Consider the following 22554-nt stretch of genomic DNA (forward strand, 5'->3'; position numbering starts at 1 on the left):
ACACAGGGAAACAAACACCACACTCCTCACAGACAGTCATCTGGAGGAAACCCACGCAGACACAGAGAGAACACACCACACTCCTCACAGACAGTCACCCGGAGGAAACCCACGCAGACACAGGGAGAACACACCACACTCCTCACAGACAGTCACCTGGAGCGGGAATCGAACCCACAACCTCCAGGACCCTGGAGCTGTGACAGAGACACTACTTGCAGCGCCACTGTGCCACCCATAGTAAATAAAACTAATTTAAAAAATATTAAGAATTTAAAAGTACAAGATCACAACATAATGAAAGGCAAGTCAGATCCCTACAACAAGGGCAATAAGAACAGGTAAAACCATAAGAATCAAGAAAATAAGAATCATAATTAAAAAGAATAAATATAGCTTCATTGGAAGAATATAATTGAAATGTGTATCGACGCTCAAAACAATAAAGATGACTTTAATAATGGCGTCTTTGCTCACATTGTCAAGGGAGAAATTCTAAGCTACTTTTTTCTGTCATCTGCTGGTCTTGCGCTGTGGCAAGACACAGTAATTTCAAGGTGTCTAATATATGTGTGCTTTATTTAGTGCAGTTTATGAATTTTTGTAAATCTTTTATTGCAGAATAACCATATGAACAGTCAAAGCAGTTTTGAGAGAAGAAAACTCTCCTTGGTCCAACTGCCTTTCCAACTGATGTCACTTTGGCCATGTGCCCTTTCGATCATCTGTGTATGCATTAACTATGAGCATTTGCCATATGATTAGGATATCAAGCCTGGGAGTCTTTGAGAGCAAAATTGGCCTCTCTTCAATTCTCTAAATGTTTTGTTGCATGGGCACTTCTCAGCTGATGTGACAGATCTGGGCACTTTGCTTTCTCCTTAGGAGCGGTAACTTTGCAATAACAGCAGTTCAAAAAGAAGCAGTGGCTGGCCTCATATCCTGAGGAATCACATTTATATACTTGACCACAAACTCACAACCCCCCACTCCCCCCCCCCACCCCACAATCCAATGCTGGGGCCCTTGATGCTCCTCTAGCCCATACTTTGAATTGGCTATGTTCACATTTGTTTCAAGTGTTTCTGCTCCAAAGCGTCTCATTTAATTTAGTGATTTTCTTTGGTCAATATACAAGCTGTGTGTGCATATTTGAGTGCACTTTTTAAGGGGGATCTACAAACCTGGCCCCTGTGTTTATTCATTGCTATTTAATAGAATCCTCATGAATTGTGATTTGTTGTTATTTAATTATATTCCAAAGCTGAGATTCAGGATGCTGAAGTCTGGTGAGAATTTTAAACAGTGCTCCAGCTGAGTCTCTGGCTCGACTCTGGTGGGATTGCTTCTTTGTGAGCTTCTGAAGGCCTGACCTTTGGAACTGCATTTGAATAACCCTCCTGTCAAGCAGTGTGATGTGTTTGCAAATATTCACCTCTTCTGCTGTATCAGGCTTCACAGATAGGCCAGATTACATATCGTTTGTACATTGCTAGAAATATGGTCAGGTGTTACTAAGATGTCATCTTTGGGTGTGTGTTTGGACACTTATGGACACTTCTGAGTCGCCAATCCACCTACCAACGCGTGTTTTTGGAGCGTGGGAGGAAACCGGAGCACCCGGAGGAAACCCACGTGGACACGGGGAGAACATACCACACTCCTCACAGACAGTCACCAGGAGGAAACCCACGCAGACACAGAGAGAACACACCACACTCCTCACAGACAGTCACCCGGAGGAAACCCACGCAGATACAGGGAGAACACACCACACTCCTCACAGACAGTCACCCGGAGGAAACCCACACGGACACAGGGAGAACACACCACACTTCTCACAGACAGTCACCCGGAGGAAACCCACGCAGACACAGGGAGAACACACAACACTCCTCACAGACAGTCACCCGGAGGAAACCCACGCAGACACAGGGAGAACACACAACACTCCTCACAGACAGTCACTCGGAGGAAACCCACGCAGACACAGGGAGAACACACCACACTCCTCACAGACAGTCACCCGGAGGAAACCCACGCAGACACAGGGAGAACACACCACACTCCTCACAGACAGTCACCCGGAGGAAACCCACGCAGACACAGGGAGAACACACCACACTCCTCACAGACAGTCACCCGGAGGAAACCCACGCGGACACAGGGAGAACACACAACACTCCTCACAGACAGTCACCCGGAGAAAACCCACGCAGACACAGGAGAACACACCACACTCCTCACAGACAGTCACCCGGAGAAAACCCACGCAGACACAGGGAGAACACACCACACTCCTCACAGACAGTCACCCGGAGAAAACCCACGCGGACACAGGGAGAACACACCACACTCCTCACAGACAGTCACCCGGAGAAAACCCACGCAGACATAGGGAGAACACACCACACTCCTCACAGACAGTCACCCGGAGGAAACCCACGCAGACACAGGGAGAACACACCACACTCCTCACAGACAGTCACCCGGAGGAAACCCACACAGACACAGGGAGAACACACCACACTCCTCACAGACAGTCACCCGGAGCGGGGCTCAAACCCAGAACCCCAGGTCCCTGGAGCTGTGACAGAGAAACTACCTGCTGCACCACAGAAGATTTTACTTAGCAAAATATCATGAGTGAAACACATTCATTTTAATTTAGCTTATTCTGTGTGGATAAAAGTTATGAAACATTGTGCTTTGTTTAGATTTGATGAACTTAAACCCATAAATATACATCATTGACCAACAGCAATGCTGGGTTAGCATAGATGACCCTGAAGGGGCGGAGCTTGGTACAGTAGTTGTGTAGATCAAAAATGGAGGTAAGCTAATGTAACCCAATTGTGCATATTCATGAGGAGTTAGCCACGTTGTTAGCCAGCTAACTGCCTTTTTTCCCTTTTTTGCTGAGTGACATTCAACAGCAAATGTCTAGTGTGACCATAGTTTTGGGCAGGCACTGTGTTTTCATGAAGAATGACCAATAGAATTGCTCCAAAATCACTTGGAATCAAATCCCTTCACATTAATGTACAGTAGGAGTTCCTTCTCCTATAAAGCTACCATGTGGGAAAGCAACAATAGCAAAGTGGTGTGAGGTGGTGGTACAATGGATCAGACTGCGCAGATTAAATTTGCAAATGCTGCAGACTCACAGAAAGAACACACAAATGTTTGATAATTAAAACAATGTTGAATTTTTTTGGGTTAAATCACAGCAACGCGGCTTGAACACAGCAGACTCTGAGCGGACGCATCTGTGTGTGTCCAGCAGTCTCACTGAATCTAATGCGTCAATCAGGCATATCTCTCTCTCTCTCTCTCTCTCACTCTCTCTTGCTCACTTTCTCTCTTACTCTCTCACTTTATCTCTCTCTGTCACTCTCTCTCTCTCTCTCTCTCTGGCAAGTGCAGATTGTGCAGAGTCATGCCAACACGTTACCCGCTGTTGCTTAGCGGCAGCTGGTGAGATGCAAGAGAGATGCTTTTGCGCCAGCCTTCTACGCCTGCATGCCAGGAAACGTGTGTGTGTGTGTGTGTGTGTGTGTGTGTGTGTGTGTGTGTGTGTGTGTGTGTGTGTGTCTGGGGTGTTCAAATGAGAGAGAAGGCAGTGGTTGGTCCAGACAAAACCACCTTATACATGAATTACCCGTGGGTCCAATTTGAATATATTTTACAAAACAAAATTATTTAACTGTAATTAGAGAGCTATGACAATTAAATATAACTTTATACGTAGTTAATTACATTTAGTTTAGTTTTAAATGTTTCACGTCTTTCTAAGTTTGACCGACAGTGTCAATCAAATGTTGACGAAGGTTTAACTCATTCATTTTCTCTGTTATCGATCGAGAGGTTGTTCCTCCTGCTGCAGTGAGAGCCTCACCTTTTCTAAAAAGGGTTTTACTAGATTTTGGAAGATTGCTGTGAGGATTTAATGGCGTTGAGCCACAAGAGTATTATTGAGGTGAGGTAGGGACGTTGGATGATTAGTTCTGGATCACGAAAGCTGCACCAGCTCATCACAAAGGACTGAAATTAGAATGGAGCTCTGTTTTTGCAGGGAGCACAGTTCTATTCCTCTAGAACCAGTTTATACCCCTCATATACGCCATAGATCAGGATACATTCAGAATTATATGTTATGAAGACTTTCTATTGATTGTGTGTGTTTGTGTGTGTGTGTGTGTTTGTTTCCCACTGGCGTACCGAGAGCAATGTGGGCCTGCTGCAGCACCAAGCTCGTTAGAGGGGCTAATCAGTTTGAAGGTTACAAATTAAACAAATGAGTTTGACCTCTTTCCATTACAGATGCCTCTGCCAAAAGAAATCAAGCACAACACACACAGGACAGAGCTTCTGTATCTAAACTTCTTACTGCCGCATTCTGTTTACATACACCTTGCAGGACAGAGGATAATACTATAGCCCTCTTACCAACGCCTGGCACTGGGCATAGTGAATTTTATTTATCACATTATACAGCAGGGTTGCCCAAGGACTTCTATTGACAGAGTGTTGGGTGAACCTGCCTGAGTGGGGAATCAAACCCTAGTGTGTGTGTGTGTGTGTGTGTGTGTGTGTGCGTATAATACTATGTTGGACAATACTGAGACCTGTATGCCAAGCCGTTTTGGCCTAAAATGATACAAGTTGTACAAGTCCTAATTCAGTTTTTACTAGTAAATATATAATTGTTACTAGTAAAAATGTAAATCCGACTAGTAAAAAATACAGTTCTCACTACTATAAATTGTATTGTCACTATTAAAAAACATATTTTACTAGTAAGAATTGAATTAGAGTGTTCTCTAATGTAATTAGGGATATTAAAAATTACTTTCTTACTAGTGAAAATAAACATTACAGAGCTCCGTTATGAAAGCCCGGTCTCACAGCTACTCATGATATAGTCACATATACAGGAGACTGAAATTTGACATTTTATGTGACAAAATCACAATCATAAGTGTATGGGTAATTACTGTAGAAACCCCAGTAAACATTTTGCCGTTGATTCAACGTTGAAATAACGTAATGACTGCCGTCTAACCAACGTTCTCTTAAGGTTGAAAATGAAAGTTGAATAGACGTCCAAACACAGACATTGAAAAGACGACTATTAGACGTATTTTAGACGTCCATTGACGTTATTAATTGGTCCTGAAATAAATTACTTGTATAAAACGCGTTTTGGACGTCCACTGACGTTATCGATTGGTCACCACTTAACTTACTTATTAAGATGGATTTTGGACGTCCATTGACGTTTAAAATATGCCCTTGACGGACAGACTACTTTTAGACCTATTTTGAACGTCCAGGGACGTTCCTTGTTTACTGGGACACTATGTGACAGTAACACGAAAACTCCTCCTCATTAAGGCGTCATTACCATCCGTTAATACCGTCTTATTAACTCCGTCTTATTTTTATTTACGGAAAATATAACCTTACTAATTCATTATTTACTAAAATATCGAAGCAATAATGGCTAGAGAAATGTCCTTTTCAGTAGTAACCTTTTGAGAATTAGTCAAAATAACGTTAAGTGAAAGAAATGTTCTCATTAGAGTTAAAGCTAAAGTAGGACACCAATAATAAGCTTTGCTCAGGAGAAATATTATAATAAAATACGGTATGACTTTGTTGGAATAAGAACCTATATTATGTAATTCATATTATTCCTTTGTCTATGTTATGAGTACTGACGCCTGTAATGAGGAAGAGTTTACGTGTTAGTGTTTCTATGGTAATTACCCATACACTTATGATCGTGATATTGTCACATAAAATGTTACTATGTCGAAATTTCAGTCTCCTATATTTGTGACTATATCACGAGTAAGTGTGAGACCGGGTTGGTTATGAAATTGTTGCTCACTTTAAGTTGTGACTAGTAATAAATGCTGTTTGAGAGCTCTACGACTCAGTTCTTACGAGTCAAAACTCATTCAACTCATGCTAACTTACACAGACTAGCACGCCGCTTCATCCTGTCTGGCGCTTTCCTTAGACTACATTTCAATATAAGAGTCACTCATGGTGTGTCTAAAATTAATTCATTAATTAATTCATTGTCTATAACCGCTTATACAGTTCAGGGAATAACACTGAGAGTGACAGAGAGAGAGTGTGTGTGTGTGTGTGTGTGTGTGTGTTATGCTATGTTGGACACTATTGAGACTAGCATGTTAGTGTGTTAGCATGTTAGGACAATATTGAGACTAGCTTCTGACTAGTGTGCCAGAGAATAACATTGAGAGCGAGAGAGAGTGTGTGTGTGTGTGTGTGTGTGTGTGTGTGTGTGCTGGTAGGTTCAGAGAGAGTGAAATATGCCCCAGAGAGACATCGATGAAGAAAGAGACAGATTCTCTGAGGCCGTTGTGTCTCCTCATCTCTCGTCTCTTATCAGAGAGAAAGTCTTGCTTCAGCCACACGTCTGCCGCGCTGATAGGGCTCAGGGAAATGAATAGCAGCATCAGCGGCCAGTTTATCCTCCTCATTGCTGATTTATTGCTGCACTTTGATAAACAATGAAGCGTCATGCTTTCTGCACTGTTCAGAGACTGATTAATTGTTAAAGGGCTTGTATCATGGAAAACTGGGTGGTACATATTTTATATGTGAAAAATGAAGTTTAATGTACTCTATCCACTGTGTTCGAATACCTTCAAATATTTTTCAACTACCTGGACACCGTTGCGAAGCTGCAAAATCTCTTAATGTCGTGTATGGACATTTGACATCACTAAGTAAAAGTAAATTTGTAAGTAATTTAATTTGAAAATAAGTAATTTGCCAACAACTAAAGTTATTAGATTTTCTTTATAACTGAGCACTACATAGGAAAGCAACAGCAGTAATTACTGACCTGATGCATCCCCTTCACGCTGAGTTTGAGCTACTCTTTTCAGGCCTTTGAGGAATAAAAAAAAAGGAATTCCTAATGCTATTAAACATATTAACAAAGTGCAGTCGGTAGGTGGATTGGCGACTCAAAAGTGTCCCTAGGTGAGAGTGTGTGAGTGAATGTGTTAGTGTGTGTCGCCCGGCGAAGGACTGGCACCCCCTCCAGGGTGTGTTCCCGTCCTTGCCCCCATTAGGCAGAAAAGAGATTTGTCACATCTCTTGCTATTAAATTTAAAGACGTTTTTGATCAAGACTTCTCTCCCTGACCTAAAAAATAAACCCAATCCGAGGTCTACTAAGACATTCTGAGAGTCTGTGAATGTGAACACTTCTGATGTGGCTCCAGGTTTCTGTCCAGAGCTGTAGCAAACTCCAGAAGCCAGCAAGAGCCAGAGACCCACTCGGGGGAGGTGGAGAACAAAGAGGGAGGAGTGCAAAAGCGGCGCATATTCGCCTGAATGACAGCTGTAGACAAAGCCCTGTCTGCAGTGAAAGATCCCATCAAAGTGCATTGAGGGGAGAACAATAGCCACCCACTCGTCCAAAGATTTGTTTTTCATCCCCATCAGGATATAATGTCTCTTATTTAATGCATTATGAAACACAGTGATTTTGCTAATGCGTTCGGCTGGAAGAACTGAAGCATTCATACGAGCTGTGAACTTGAGGTGCCACCGAGCTTTTTTCACGTTTTAAAGCCTGGTGTTTTTCCCTCGCTGCTTTGAATGGCTTAATGAGTAGTGTGTAATTGCATAAGATTCCCTTGTGAACATTAAATACTAAAAAAATTATGGTTATAGATGAATGAAAGCTCTAGCTATACATTTTAACACTTTCATTTATTCATGCATTCACCTCTGTAACTGCTCCATCCTTATCTGGGATCAGGGTGTGTTAGAATCTACCTAGAAGCAGTGGGCGCACGGCAGGTACACGGCCTGGTCAGTGCATATGTACATCTCAGGGCATCAGACACACACACACACCTGTGGGCAATTTCACACCTTCATCCAGTCACTCAAACCTAGGGGTAGTCACTCAGTCACTCATAGTCACCTGTGAACAATTTCATGCACTAATCCATTCAATCACACACTAACACATGTGGACAATTTCTTACATTCACTCAGTCACTCACACCTGTGGACAGTTTCATAAAGTCACTCAGTCATTCACAGCTGTGGACAGTTTCATACCCTCACCCAGTCACTCACACCTAGGGATAGTTTCATAAAGTCACCCAGTCACTCACACCTAGGGATAGTTTCATACAGTAACTCATAGTCACCTGTGAACAATTTCATGCACTAATCCAGTCATTCACACCTGTGGACAGTTTCATACCCTCACCCAGTCACTCACACCTAGGGATAGTTTCATACCCTCACCCAGTCACTCACACCTAGGGATAGTTTCATACAGTAACTCATAGTCACCTGTGAACAATTTCATGCACTAATCCAGTCATTCACACCTGTGGACAGTTTCATACCCTCACCCAGACACTCACACCTAGGGATAGTTTCATCCAGTCACTCACACCTGTGGACAGTTTCATACCCTCACCCACTCACTCACACCTAGGGATAGTTTCATACCCTCACCCAGTCACTCATAGTCACCTGTGAGCAATTCCATGCACTAATCCAGTCATTCACACCTGTGGACAGTTTCATAAAGTTACTCAGTCACTCACATCTGTGGAAAATTTCACACACTCACCCAGTCACACACACACAATGGTGGACAATTTTAAACACTCACCCAATCACTCAAAACCTAGGGATTGTTTCATACAGTCACTCATCACCTGTGAGCATAGGGATAGTTTCATAAAGTAACTCAGTCATTCATAGTCACTTGTGAACAATTTCACACACTAATCCAGTCAATCACACATTCACACCTGTGGACAGTTTCATAAAGTTACTCAGTCACTCACACCTGTGGAAAATTTCACACACTCACCCAGTATCACACACACCTGTGGACAATTTTACACATTCACTCAGTCACTCAAAACCTAGGGATAGTTTCATAAAGTCACTCAGTCATTCATAGTCATCTGTGGACACATTAATCCAATCACTCACTCATGCACACACACACACACACACACACACACACACAACTGTGAACAATTTCACATACTCACCCAATCACTGGAGTGAACACATATTTTTGTACAATCTCACACAGAACAGAATAATTCTGTCCAGGTCTTTTCCCCTTCTCATTCGTGGCATGTTCTCAGGTTTTAATGAGGCCCCCCGCCCCCTCAGACATCCCACTCAAATCCCCCCAGTGACCTGTATTGATAAGTAAGCGTCCAGAAGCCCTCTAGCCGCAGAGCTATTAAACAGCCGAACGGCCACTGTGGCATTTCGGGAGGACGGACATTAGTGTCCATCTTCCTGACCGAGCCGAGTGTGTGTGTGGAAACACATCAGCCGCCCACTCTCTGCAGGAGAGGTCCATTAAGACATGACTTTGGTCCAGCACTTTTCTGAACCCCGTCTTTATCATGTCACATTAATGGGTTTTTAACCCTTTCAGCACTTCAAGGCCTTTTTCTGTGTTCACATGATTTAGTCTTTCCATGAGCACAGTTTTAAGTTAATGATTCACGTTACACATTCATCACAGCCTCTGTTAACCCCTAAATGTCTGTAGCTGAGACTTACATTCACAATGCTGATGTTCTTTAAATCCATTAGAATATTAAACTGTTAGTCATTACATTTAAGTTTAAAGTGATATTATCACATATTTATTTAAGTCCTCCATCTGGTGATCAGTTACTCTAGGTCCAGTTAGAGAAAATGTTCTCAAGCAAAGGTCCGGAACATAATGTACAAATGCTCCAAATAAAATGTCATTTTCAATTAAATTTTCATTTCAATTAAAATGTACAAATTAAACAATGGTTTTTAAAAAATGCTTATTTAAATAATATCCCTAATGACTTCTGTAGTTGCAGTTGACTCTACTGCTTTCCACAACCAGAAATCTGATTGGCTCTTATTGCTGAAGGGCGGGACTTTATCCATAAATAGATCCCATGTTCAGCGTTATGAGAATTTCAACCGGTAATCGTTCCCTTATTTAGAAAGTATTATTTACCTCACACAACACTGTCGTCCCAAAATAAGTGTCCCAAAAAGAGCTTTAATCATGTCCCTTGGGCTAATTTTTTACTGGCCCTAGGACGGTGGTGTCTGGAGCCCTGCCCTGTGTGTGTCACTCATTCGAGTCACAGCACTCATCATTATGCAAAGATCTGATTTGTTCTCAGCTATGGAAGTAACTACTTATTGCACTCAGGGGATATCTTCTAGTGTATAAACCACACCACACAAACATCTAAACAAGGGAAAGATTTCCACTGGGGGACGGGTGGGGGGGGGGGCAGGCAGCATGGTGGCACAGCAGGTAGTGACTGTCTGAGAGGAGTTTGGTGTGTTCTCTCTGTGTCTGTGTGGGTTTTCTCCGGGTGACTGTCTGTGAGGAGTGTGGTGTGTTCTCCCTGTGTCCGCGTGGGTTTCCTCCAGGTGCTCCGGTTTCCTCCCACAGTCCAAAAACACACGTTGGTAGGTGGGTTGGAGACTCAGAAGTGCCCAAAGGTGTGAGTGTGTGTCGCACAATGAAGGACTGGTGCCCCCTCCAGGGGGTGTTCCCACCTTGCACCCAGTGATTCTGGGTAGGCTCTGGACCAACGGCAACCTTGATCTGGATAACCACTTACAGACAGTGAATGAATGAATACATTTACAAAGTAATTGTGCATTAAAATGTGCAGTTCTCTGTAGAGGTTGTGTTTATTTCCAGAGTTGTGGTGGGTCCGGAGCCTACCCGGAATCACTGGGTGCAAGGCAGAAACACACCCTGGAGGGGGCACCAGTCCTTCGCAGGGCTTTTTGCCCTGCCAACCCACCAACCAGGATGTGTATTGGTACTGTGAGTCCCCAGAGGAAACCCTAACAGACACAGGGAGAACACACCAGACTCCTCACAGACAATAAGAGAAAACGGTTTGAACCCAGGACCCTATGATCCTGAAGCTACCTGCAGCTCGACCATGCCACCCCGATACTCATTATGCTCAGCAGAAACTCATGCACAGCTGCTCCATATTTCTGCTTACAGAAGTCCATAAAGTTGGTCATTTGGGGTATGTCTTTATTATTATTCCTATCATTTAATTCAGGGTTGAAAGCTGTGATACAGAACTGTAAAACCGTTCCCTGCACACACGGCAGTTCTCCCTGTTATTTATGGCACCGTGGTAATAAAGATAAAGTGGAATTTGATTAACCGCCGTTAATGCAATGGTAAAACAATCCGACTCGCTGCGATGTAATAGATCCCCCTGTTCTTCTTCTATTTTTTTCTCCGGAATGGCCCTTTAAACCTTGTATTGATTGGAGCGAATATGATTCGCGCTGATAAAGAGCTCCTCCACGGTCACATAACTGCAATGATGAATACTTATCAGCGCATATTAGATTCATATCGTCCCCTGACTCGATTAAGCCGTCAGGAATCTGAAGGTTTCTAAAGGCCTGTCCGGCAAGGCCAGCCTCCATAACTCTCCTCTAAGAGCCTTGTCTTAAATGGCCACAAGGACGAGGGGGAGATGAAAACGCCCCCGGCAGAAACGATAGGCCTTTTGTTGCTGCTCCTGTTTTGACGTCGGCGCCTTGCCTCCAGTCATGGTAACAGCACTCAAGGGCATCACTGCCATCACATTTACCTCAGAGGGATGGCAGCATGCTACAGCACTGAGCAGAGGTGTCGAGGTGTATGCTGTGTGTCCACTCAGTAACCCCTAGAATGTGTGTTTGGTACAAGAGGTTACATAAGAAATAATGGCCAAACATTTCTTCTATAATTTATTCATTTTCCAGAGTCTAATGACTTTATTAGTGGTTTTAAACACAGCATCGCCACTGTTGAGTTCTGAAGGTAGGTGTCAATTTATTTATGCTGAAAACACGGGTTCTCCCTGTGTCTGCGTGGGTTTCCTCTGGGTGACTGTCTGTGAGGAGTGTGGTGTGTTCTCCCTGTGTCTGTGTGGGTTTCCTCCGGGTGACTGTCTGTGAGGAGTGTGGTGTGTTCTCCCTGTGTCCGCGTGGGTTTCCTCCGGGTGACTGTCTGTGAGGAGTGTGGTGTGTTCTCCCTGTGTCTGCGTGGGTTTCCTCCGGGTGACTGTCTGTGAGGAGTGTGGTGTGTTCTCCCTGTGTCTGCGTGGGTTTCCTCCGGGTGACCGCCTGTGAGGAGTGTGGTGTGTTCCCCCTGTGTCTGCGTGGGTTTCCTCCGGGTGACTGTCTGTGAGGAGTGTGGTGTGTTCTCCCTGTGTCTGCGTGGGTTTCCTCCGGGTGACTGTCTGTGAGGAGTGTGGTGTGTTCTCCCTGTGTCTGCGTGGGTTTCCTCCGGGTGACTGTCTGTGAGGAGTGTGGTGTGTTCTCCCTGTGTCTGCGTGGGTTTCCTCTGGGTGCTCCGGTTTTCTCCCATAGTCCAAAAACACACGTTGATTGGTGACTCAAAAGTGTCTGTAGGTGTAAGTGAATGTGTGAGTGTGTGTCACCCTGTGAAGGACTGGCGCCCCCTCAAGAGCTTGTTCCTGCCTTGCACCCAGTGATTCCGGGTAGGCTACAGACCCTCTGAGACCCTGAACTGGATAAGGGTTACAGACAATGAATGAATAATTCCATTGTGTCGATCTTACATTGATGTTTTATTTTATAATTAAATATCCATTATTCAAAAGCTTCAGCCTTAAGAAAGGAAAGTGTGATTAAACATGATTAATTGCAGCAAATCATGCGATTAATTGGTTAAAAACTGCCCAAATAGCAAACAAATTTGTGCTAAATCTTTCTTACCTAAAATGTGGGCCAACTGTCAGGATCCAGGCTTGACATGGGTTACGGCACATATTGTGTAGTCCAGCTGTGTGTCATTTAGCCCAGATTTGGTCCACAACATATCTAACATCTGGCTTATATAATGTGGACCCGAGGCTGAGTTGAGGCAGCCAAACTTAGTCTGAGTCAATGCCACATTTCAAGGCCAAATGTGGGCCATAAGAGAACTGCAGCTGTGCCACATTTATTATCTGAATAAGGTTCTCATGGCTGAATGTCAACAAATCCTCACAGAAATGTTCCAATATCTGGTTTAAACCGAGGTAATATTAATTCCCTTCATTTGAAAAAGGTTTGACCGTATAGTGCAGTCACCCAATCCACTACATTACAGGCTCATTTAACAGAACTGGTCAGCGATGTAATGGCTTCATTTGGTCCTTGTTTTTTGAGGCCAAATCTTACCAAAGAGGGTTTTGCGTTTTGATTTTGGCCCGAATTCCCCCTTGTTTCTGGTTCCGTTGCCAAACAACGTGAATCCCTGCAGAGTGGCTTAATCTCTTACACTGCCTCTTTGGCAGAGTGTGGCTTTGTCTGAATGGACCTAGCACAGAGAGAGAGAGAGAGAGAGAGAGAGAGAGAACAAATCGCAGGCTATTTTCTCTTTCCATCCTTCTTAACTGGTTGCTCAGAGATAGGGATCTATACAAAGCTGCTGGCGTTCACTCACAAACAAACCACCGAAGCCCCCTCCTCCTCTCTCCCACAACAAAATGTGGGGGGAAATACAGCTTTTGGCCTGGAGTCTTCCACCAGTTTTCCATCATTTTCCAGGGACTTCTCGGAGAGCAAACCGGTGCCCACGCATTCTGCCTTCAACCGGTGGCCCGAGTGCAGCCAGCAAAGCCCATAACCCCTTTGCGGTTCTCACAACACTAGAAGCAATATTTTTCCACCATATTAGCCATGGAAGTTATGGTGGGTCTACTTCTTCCTTCTGGCCGTGGATGGTAACTGAAAGGAACAGATAAACTCTTAAAGTCATAGACTTTTGTAATATTTCCAACTGTAAATGTAAATAATTGCCATTTTAAAACTACTTATTCAAAGGAATTGGTAGTTAGTGATCTCCTCCAAGCGTGGTGAGCTGTTAGCCGGAGTTTTGAAAAATATGCGACAGAAGAAGCTTGGGCTAACTTTCACCTTCCTAGCTTTGTAGCATGATGTGATTGTGGGGGATATGGAGAGTTCCTCGGAGTTGGCTCATTACTAAATAGCGGGGAGTAGAATGAAAAAATTGCACATGACTGAAAGAGTGTTCTCCCAGTGTCTGTGTGTGTTTCTTCCAGTTGCTTCAGTTTCCTTCCACAATCCAAAAACCCATGTTGTTAGGTAGATAGGCTGTGTGAAATTATCCACAGACATGAGTGTACTACAATGTCCATGGGTGTGAGTTTACTCTTAAGATTTAACACTTAAATAAATATCCTGCACACAGCTCAACACATTTGATTTTAAAACTAAACCTTTCACTGCTACTGCCCATTCCCTGGGAGTAGATGCACTACCCTTAATCACTCATGATACCCATCCAAGTATGCTGGTATTCTGCATGGTCATGTCTGTGTTGTTGTTGTAGTTGCTGTTGTGTTGCAGTGGTGTTTCTCTTTGTACAGTAATTGAAGGGTAAACTGTGTTTATGCAGGCGCCTGTATGGGCCGCACTCACACTCTTCACGTGGTGTGTTCCTTTAATTAGAGCTCACGCCGAGCTGCCGCCGCTGTTATTATGGCTGTTTGGAGTGGAGCTGTTGCTTTTGTTTACATCTGGCATTGAGGAGGCTGGAGACATGCCAAGCCTCTCTACATCCCTCCTTCTACATCCCATCCCTCCCTCTCTCTATTTCTCTCTTTGCCTTCCCTCTCCCTCAATACTTTCGTCCTTTCCATCTGCATGCCCTCTAAGCAGATAATAATGGAAGGCTAGGCGGTGATTGGCATCACCCTTTCCAGTTGTTGGCAAGTATGTGGGCTGTTTATCGCATAGCATACAACAGAGACAGAGAGAGAGAGAGAGAGAGAGAGAGAGAGAGAGAGAGTGTTAAAATAGCAGGTTAACAAATAATCAACTCCAAATATACTTATCCACCTTGATATTTGTAGTTTACCTTGTAGCTATGAGGCTAATGTTGCTAACATGTAAGGAAAGTTTTCATTTTGCTACCAATGATTCCAGCTGTGGGTTTTCCAGCTTTTGTGAATTAAGAACCGGAATGAAAAAGGCCTAAAATTGCCAAAAACCCAAATATCACAATAAAGGAGGACAAAGGTGGAAGGTTAGAATATTGAATTGTAAAATGCAAAAAAGTTTTTAATATTTTTAGACAAAAAACAATGACTTTTCAGCTGGTTTGTGTCTACTGCTCATGCGACACTTTAGCTAACAGACTCCTACATTGGTTAATCTCATTGTTATGCTAGCTAATAGACTCCAACATTGGTTAATGTCATGTTAGCTAACAAACCCTTACATTAGTTAATGTCATTGTTATGTTAGCTAACAGACTCCTCCATTGGTTAATGTCATTGTTATGTTAGCTAACAGACTTCTACATTGGTTAATGTCATTGTTATGTTAGCTAACAAACCCTTACATTGGTTAATGTCATTGTTATGTTAGCTAACAAACCCTTACATTGGTTAATTTCATTGTTATGTTAGCTAACAGACTTCTACATTGGTTAATGTCATTGTTATGTTAGCTAACAAACCCTTACATTGGTTAATGTCATTGTTATGTTAGCTAACAGACTCCTACATTGGTTAATGTCATTGTTATGTTAGCTAACAGACTTCTACATTGGTTAATGTCATTGTTATGTTAGCTAACAGACTCCTACATTGGTTAATGTCATTGTTATGTTAGCTAACAGACTCCTACATTGGTTAATGTCATTGTTATTTTAGCTAACAGACTTCTACATTGGTTAATGTCATTGTTATGTTAGCTAACAGACTCCTACATTGGTTAATGTCATTGTTATTTTAGCTAACAGACTCCTACATTAGTTCATTTCGCTAATATGCAGCTAACAGCTAACATTGGTTAATGCTGTCCAGAGTGATGGGAGTCAAATAGGATGAAAAATACCTTTGAACAGTTTCATGTATAATAATTCCAAGCTGGGTGATCTGACGTCTGAATGCGGGAATAAAAACAGCATGGCCACAGCAGCACAGCCAAGCTTCTGCTGTGTTCATAATAATAAACATGGTGTTTCCTGCATGGCCTGCTTGTCCTTAATCTGTAGACCTGGTGTGCCACACTGTATGAAAGACAGTTGATTTGAATTGGGCTTCTTTAGTTGTGCAGCCTCACTGGACTGGTGGGCAAATTCCAGTTGGTCAGGCATGCCTGGTGGGCCAGAGCTGGTGTGTAGGGATGGAGGGAAGGCTGAGGAGGGGCTAGGGGATCTGCACCTGAGCCCTTAGAGTAACCTGTGCATTAAAGATGCGGCTAAAGCTGCCGCTAGCATCTCTCTGAACTGTTTTTCCAGGTAGATGGATGCTCTCTGTGTGTCTGTGTGTGTGTGTGTGTATGTGTACATGTCCAACACACCAGCACACACACACATGAACACATAAGTGAGACAAATACCTTTACTGGATATAGCAGGTACTACAGCAATACCAGCCTTTTCCACTCTGGAAAGACATTAGATGTTGGGAAATTGTTGTGTGGATTCGACTGGATATTCGCTGTAAGATTTTCTGCAGCTGTACCATGATCATTACTCTGGGATCTTATAAATGAAGTCAGCGTCAATACGTTTTTCTACATCTTAATGACTAAAGTCTCCATTAAAGGGGACATATGGACAAATACTACCCCTTTTACACAGGAAAAGTGTGAGGAGTGTGGTGTGCTCTCCCTGTGTCCACGTGGGTTTCCTCCGGGTGACTGTCTGTGAGGAGTGTGGTGTGTTCTCTCTGTGTCTGCATGGGTTTACTCCGGGTGACTGTCTGTGAGGAGTGTGGTGTGTTCTCTCTGTGTTTGCGTGGGTTTACTCTGGGTGACTGTCTGTGAGGAGTGTGGTGTGTTCTCCCTGTGTCTGCGTGGGTTTCCTCTGGGTGCTCCGGTTTCCTTCCACGGTCCAAAAACACACATTGGTAGGTGGACTGGAGACTTAAAAGTGTCCATATGTGTGTGAGTGAATGTGTGAGTGTTTGTCGCCCTGTGAAAGAATGGCGCCCCCTCCAGGGTGTATTCCTGCCTTGTGCCCAGTGACTCTGGGTAGGCTCTGGACCCACCGCGACCCTGAATTGGAGAAGAGCTTAAATTAATGACAAGAGTAACATTGTTACAAATTTCCTGGTTTTGCAAAGAAGAGTTTACAAAGTGCTCAAACAGTTAAAAGACTGCCTTAAAGGAACACTGTGTAACATTTATACCTTAAAATTACAGCTTCAAAATCATTGTGATACTTCACTGAACATTAATAGGGAAAATATGGTCTCTGTTTTTGCTACTCCATGCTCAGTACTGCAGAAACTGCACTATGCAACTTTTGGAGGAGAGTAGGAAACAGTCCCCAACCCCTGCTCCTGTCTATTGTTTTTAATACATTCATTCACTCTTTCATTCATAGTCTGTAACAGAGTCCAGTTCAGTAAATCATGAAAATCTACTGAACTGAACGTACAGTGTAAACACTTCTTACCTGCAGCAGTTCTCCTGCTCAGTTTGCTATTCCAGCAGCATCCACTTTTCATTGACTGTGGTTCATACACTTCATTGGATCCCAATCCTGCAGCCGTCAGCTCTTCTCAACGTGGAAAAGGAAAGAATTGCTCTAAATATTGTTTCGCTGGTTCAGGGGCTTTTTCCTAGCCTTGACGGAGCATGTCAGTAACAGTAAGAGAAATGGGGGGCTTTAAAAGAGGGGCAGTGATTGAGGGTGATGCATGAAAGAGCGCTGTAGAGCTGAGTCCTTAAGGACGTTTTCACAGTTCAAGGAAATGTGGGCCTTTGTATGATATGGAATAAAAACTACACTGGGATTTTTGTTCTGCATAACGAACCCGTGATCCATCCAGCTGGGGTATGCAGTATGACAAAAATATCACCTTTTGTGTTTGGCATCAGCATAGCAACAACAGACCAATCAGCTTATTGTCAGTGTCTCAGACTTCAGCATATGACTGAATACATGTGACTGCCAGAGGAGTTTGGTGTGTTCCCATTGTGAAATATTGAATTATATTCAAATGTTTATGATTTTACTTCCAATCCACCTACCAACGTGTTTTTGGACCGTGGGAGTAAACCGGAGCACCCGGAGGAAACCCACATGGACACAGGGAGAACACACCAAACTTGGCAGAACTGAGGTCGGGGGCTGTCCTCAGGTTAGGTCAGGTATTGTGGATCACGCTGTGTAATCAGGTGACCGGATTTATACACACATTTATTCCTTTTATCTCTGGAATTTAGTGGTGTTACAGAAGCCAGTGTGGTGCCGGACTGAAGCCCGTCTTCTCGCGCTCTGCCCGTTCTTGCTATCTCCAGCACCTTGCTAATGGCTTCCTTTCACAAATGACACACATGAGATTCAGTGTCACTCTGAGCTGACAAACAAACTGGCCTCGGCATTCTCCTCATTAACCTTCCTCCTGTGTTAGCTTTCTGTTACCATCTCTTATGTTAATGGGTCGGTTTTGACTCGTGTCATAAATCAGCCATAAGATCACCCTAATAACTATTAATTATCAATGAATTTGTTATTCTTCCTTATCCATGAAAGGATTGGTTTTAATGTTTCATTGTTGCAGACTGTAAACTGGAGATGTACACTCTACAAAACACAGACTCTAGACTGACTGGGCCTTACATGTCTGGACATGTCTGTCTTTCCTTGTTTTGTGAAACAGACAAAGACAGAGGCCCCTAACTGAAGCTCAAGTGGTTGTAGGAGGAGACAGCTGTAGGCTGTTGGTGTATAGTGTGTTTATGAGTCCAGATTTGGCACTTGTTTTTGTTTTTTGATTTAAAATTATACCTGGTCCATACATGGTCCAAAAACACACATTGGTAGGTGGATTGGCGACTCAGAACAGTCCATAGATGTGACCCCCTCCAGGGTGTGTTCCCACCTTGCGCCCAGTGATTCTGGGTAGGCTCCGGACTCACTGCGACCCTGAACTGGATAAGGGTTACAGATAATGAATGAATGAATGTATGCTCAGTTTATCTTATTGACAAATATATGACAGTAATCAACCTAGGACCAATGTGCATTTTTAATACTTTTTTCTGTTTGTATTTTAATCCGTTGTTTGTTTGCTTGTTTGTGTTTTTTCTCTATGAGCAAAGCCAACTCAGTATCTTTTCTCTGTAACAGGCTGAAAAAGAAGTCCCAGTCTGTGGATATTCCCTCTCCAGGCTTCCCAGCCAGCCTGATACCGGGGCTGTCCATAAACAGGGCCTCCTCACCACCTGTTGCCAGGACAACGACTCTGGAGGTGCAAGAAAACAACACCACTAATTCCCATAGGCGCAGTCCACGCTGTGTTGACTTGAAGAGAGGCTACACCATAGGTAAATGAACACTTGGATGTTTCCATTGCACGTGTGTGTGTGTGTGTGTGTGTGTGTGTGTGTGTGTGTGTGTGTGTGTGTGTGTGATTACGTGCTTTTTCTGAGGTCCTTAGGGATGGGTGTGTGTGTGTTTCTTAGCACATGGGAAGGTTATCAGTGTTCACCTGACAATGTCACACAGGAATGCTGCATCTCAGCCCAAACGTACTCTAATATACAATGAGCTACCCACGCACTCATCCATCCTCTCCTGTCTCAAGGGGTTTCCAGCAGGCTATAGCACTTGCTGACCAACTGTGTTCCTTCTCTGTGCCCAAGACCAGCTCTGGGGCTCAAAATATTCATCCAAATTTACAAACTTGGCTTAAAAACAAATGCAGAAATAAGCAAGAACAACAAGTTAGCCTAATCTCATTTGTTTCCAATTAGCAACATTGTTTTAAGGTACTTGCACTAAGGGAGTCAACAAATAAATTCATCCAAAAAATGCCAGTGTGGCCAACATTTAATGCGAGCTAGTGGACCACTGTGCATAATCTCATTCATGCCATGCTTAGCACTCCCTTCAGACATGTGTAGACATGTTCTATGAATAGTGGCATTACAATCTTTAAGGGCTGTGTTGCTGTAACATTTCATTTTGAGGGAGTCAATGGGTGATGGTATACAATAATGCTAAGATGCTAAAGGTGAGTAAGCCTCATTTAGTAGTATTAGCATTATGTACATGTAGATTTTCCAGTTAGTATTATCACTTCGAAAGGAATTTATTCACAGTTTACAGTTAAAGGGAGACTTCATCTAATAATAAGGCCATCATTCAAGTTAGTGAGGGCCTCTTAGCATAATCTCTTTCACATCAAACCAGTTTTCTTTCATGATTAGCCAGATTAGAATTTAAATTCCTTTACACAGGTGCCGTTACAAGGAAAGGTTTTCCAAAACACTACTGCAATAGTATGTGCAACAGTATATGCAATGTGGGTATCTGTTAGCATATCACATCTGTGCACAATTCCTTTCAGATTTTGTTTTAGCATTTAGCATTTAGCTTACCAGAATCCATATTTTGCTGGTAACTGGTCCATGCTGGTTTTTATATCCTTGTGCTAGTGCACTGCTTTGTCACTTTACAGTGATGGCAGTTGTGCTAAAGGGTTGGTTAGTGTCTTCAATACACCTAGACCACTGGTGGCATTTCTTATAAGTACTAAAGACACTTTCGTATTTGCCCTGACAAAATGGCCCCTATCTTCCTCTTCCTCTCAACAATGATCCATGTCATTAAACATTCATAGTTCCCTTTTAGAAACCCAAGCGTGAGGCATGTGGATTAGCAAAGAAAACACTCAGTAATTCCGCTCACGATTACAGGTTCTTCGGTCTGGTCCTCAGACACATTCTGAGTCAGTATCAGGCACTCTGAGCTCACGGTAGGTTGGACCGCAGCTGCTAGGGATTCTTCACATGTAGCAGTGAATAGTGATTCATTGTGCTTTGACCTGACGATGTCCGGAGGATGGTTTTAGAATGACAAACCCAGGGTGTGTTGGAATGCAGGATAATACTATGCTTAAACAAATATGTTATAAAGGAGGAGACACTGTTTAAAAAGTGAAAGGGAATGTTTGCAGCAAACAGTATCGCATCTGTTTACCAGGAAAGTCTTTCCCTTCGATAAAGACAACCATTTAGCAGTCAGCTCACTACCAAAGCAGTAGCCAAAACAAAGCTGAAATAACATGCTTAAGCATTACTTGCTTAAACATGGAGAATGTTACAAACTTTTGTGATTTTTTTTCAGAATTTAGCCTTAAATTTAGCATTTTTAAAATTCTTAAACCGTGGCGGTGGTTGTGTCATTTTTCACCCAAGGGATTGTGGGACAGAGGCTAGTGCACCAAAGACCAAGGCAGCAAAAATGTCATTAATTTCATTATATTTCATTACATGGGCAGATTTACCAAAAGGGGGGCAAAATACTAAATTTTGTACCCCTTAAGAGTACTAGCAAAACAAGTCAACGTTGCTAGTGTGTTACAAAGCTAGATAATGTTGATGTTTGTAGATAGATCAGGGTTAATTAATTAATTCAAATTCATTGAGGTTCGGTTCGAGAACATTTTCTCAAGCCAAGGTCTGGAACATAATGTACAACTTGCATAATCAGCGTCATTTCATGTAAATTAAAGTATCCTTATAGTTATAGCATCATTATATGTATTTAACTGAATGTCAAATCAAATCACATTTTCAGCTACATTTCAACAACATTTATGAATAATTACAAACAACAAATACTCTTAATAACATGTCCTTTTCTCATTTCAAGTAAAATTTACAAATAAAACAATGATTTTGAATGTCTTGTAGTTGCAGTTGACTTCACTGCTTTTCCATAACCTGCAATCTGATTGGCTCTTACTGCTGAAATCGGGGATTTATCCATAAACAGAATCCATGTTCAGCGTTATAAGAATATTTCAACCAGTAATCGTTCCCTTCTTATAAAAGCTTTTTGTTTTACCTCACACAACGTCATCCTGAAAGTGTTCCAAAAGAGCTTTTATCTTAGGACAGCTGTGTCTGGAGCCATGCCCTCATTCGAGTCATAGTGCTCATCATAATGCAAAGATCTGATTGGCTGAGTAGCCTGTGTAATATGCAGAAACACATGCAATTAGTCTGTGAGTTTCCTGGAACGCTAAACCTGAACCGTAATGACTAGAAGAGTCACACCACATCAAACAAAAACTCAATTCCAAATTAAGCAGCTCTTAATAGTTTATCAGTTACAGGTCCAGGTCCGAATAGGAATCGCTGTCCGTCTATTCATGACCCCTGAGATAGATAATCCTGTGCTTATGACTAATATGTTTGTCTATAATATGTAATATGGCTAACAATGAATTAAAGCTAATTCAAAGCTAAGCTATTTTAAAGCTAATTAAAGCTAAGATGGTTACCATAAATGTATGTGCACTATGCTGACAACATGATAAAAAAGAACACAATGTTGCTACCAGCATGAGGAAAATTCTTGTGCTAAAATTAATTAGTTGTCCATAAACAGTAACATTGCTAATAAATATTCAGAACTAATCCTTACCTGTTAGCATGTTTTCATTTGAGGTTGACTAGAACATGCTAGAAAATGAGGTTATTA

The 22554-nt window shown here is 42.6% G+C and overlaps 1 protein-coding gene across 1 annotated transcript in view; it reads left to right on the plus strand.

Annotated features, from left to right (window-relative positions):
- The window catches only part of oxr1a (oxidation resistance 1a), a 204663-nt gene that overhangs the window by 61003 nt on the left and 121106 nt on the right, over positions 1–22554 (plus strand). The window contains exon 2 of the mRNA XM_066645433.1: positions 19192–19388. Coding sequence (XP_066501530.1) covers positions 19192–19388 — 197 coding nt within the window. The remainder of the gene's footprint in view (positions 1–19191; positions 19389–22554) is intronic.

Source organism: Hoplias malabaricus, chromosome 1 (genome assembly GCF_029633855.1).
Source record: "Hoplias malabaricus isolate fHopMal1 chromosome 1, fHopMal1.hap1, whole genome shotgun sequence".
Taxonomy (NCBI): Eukaryota; Metazoa; Chordata; class Actinopteri; order Characiformes; family Erythrinidae; genus Hoplias; species Hoplias malabaricus.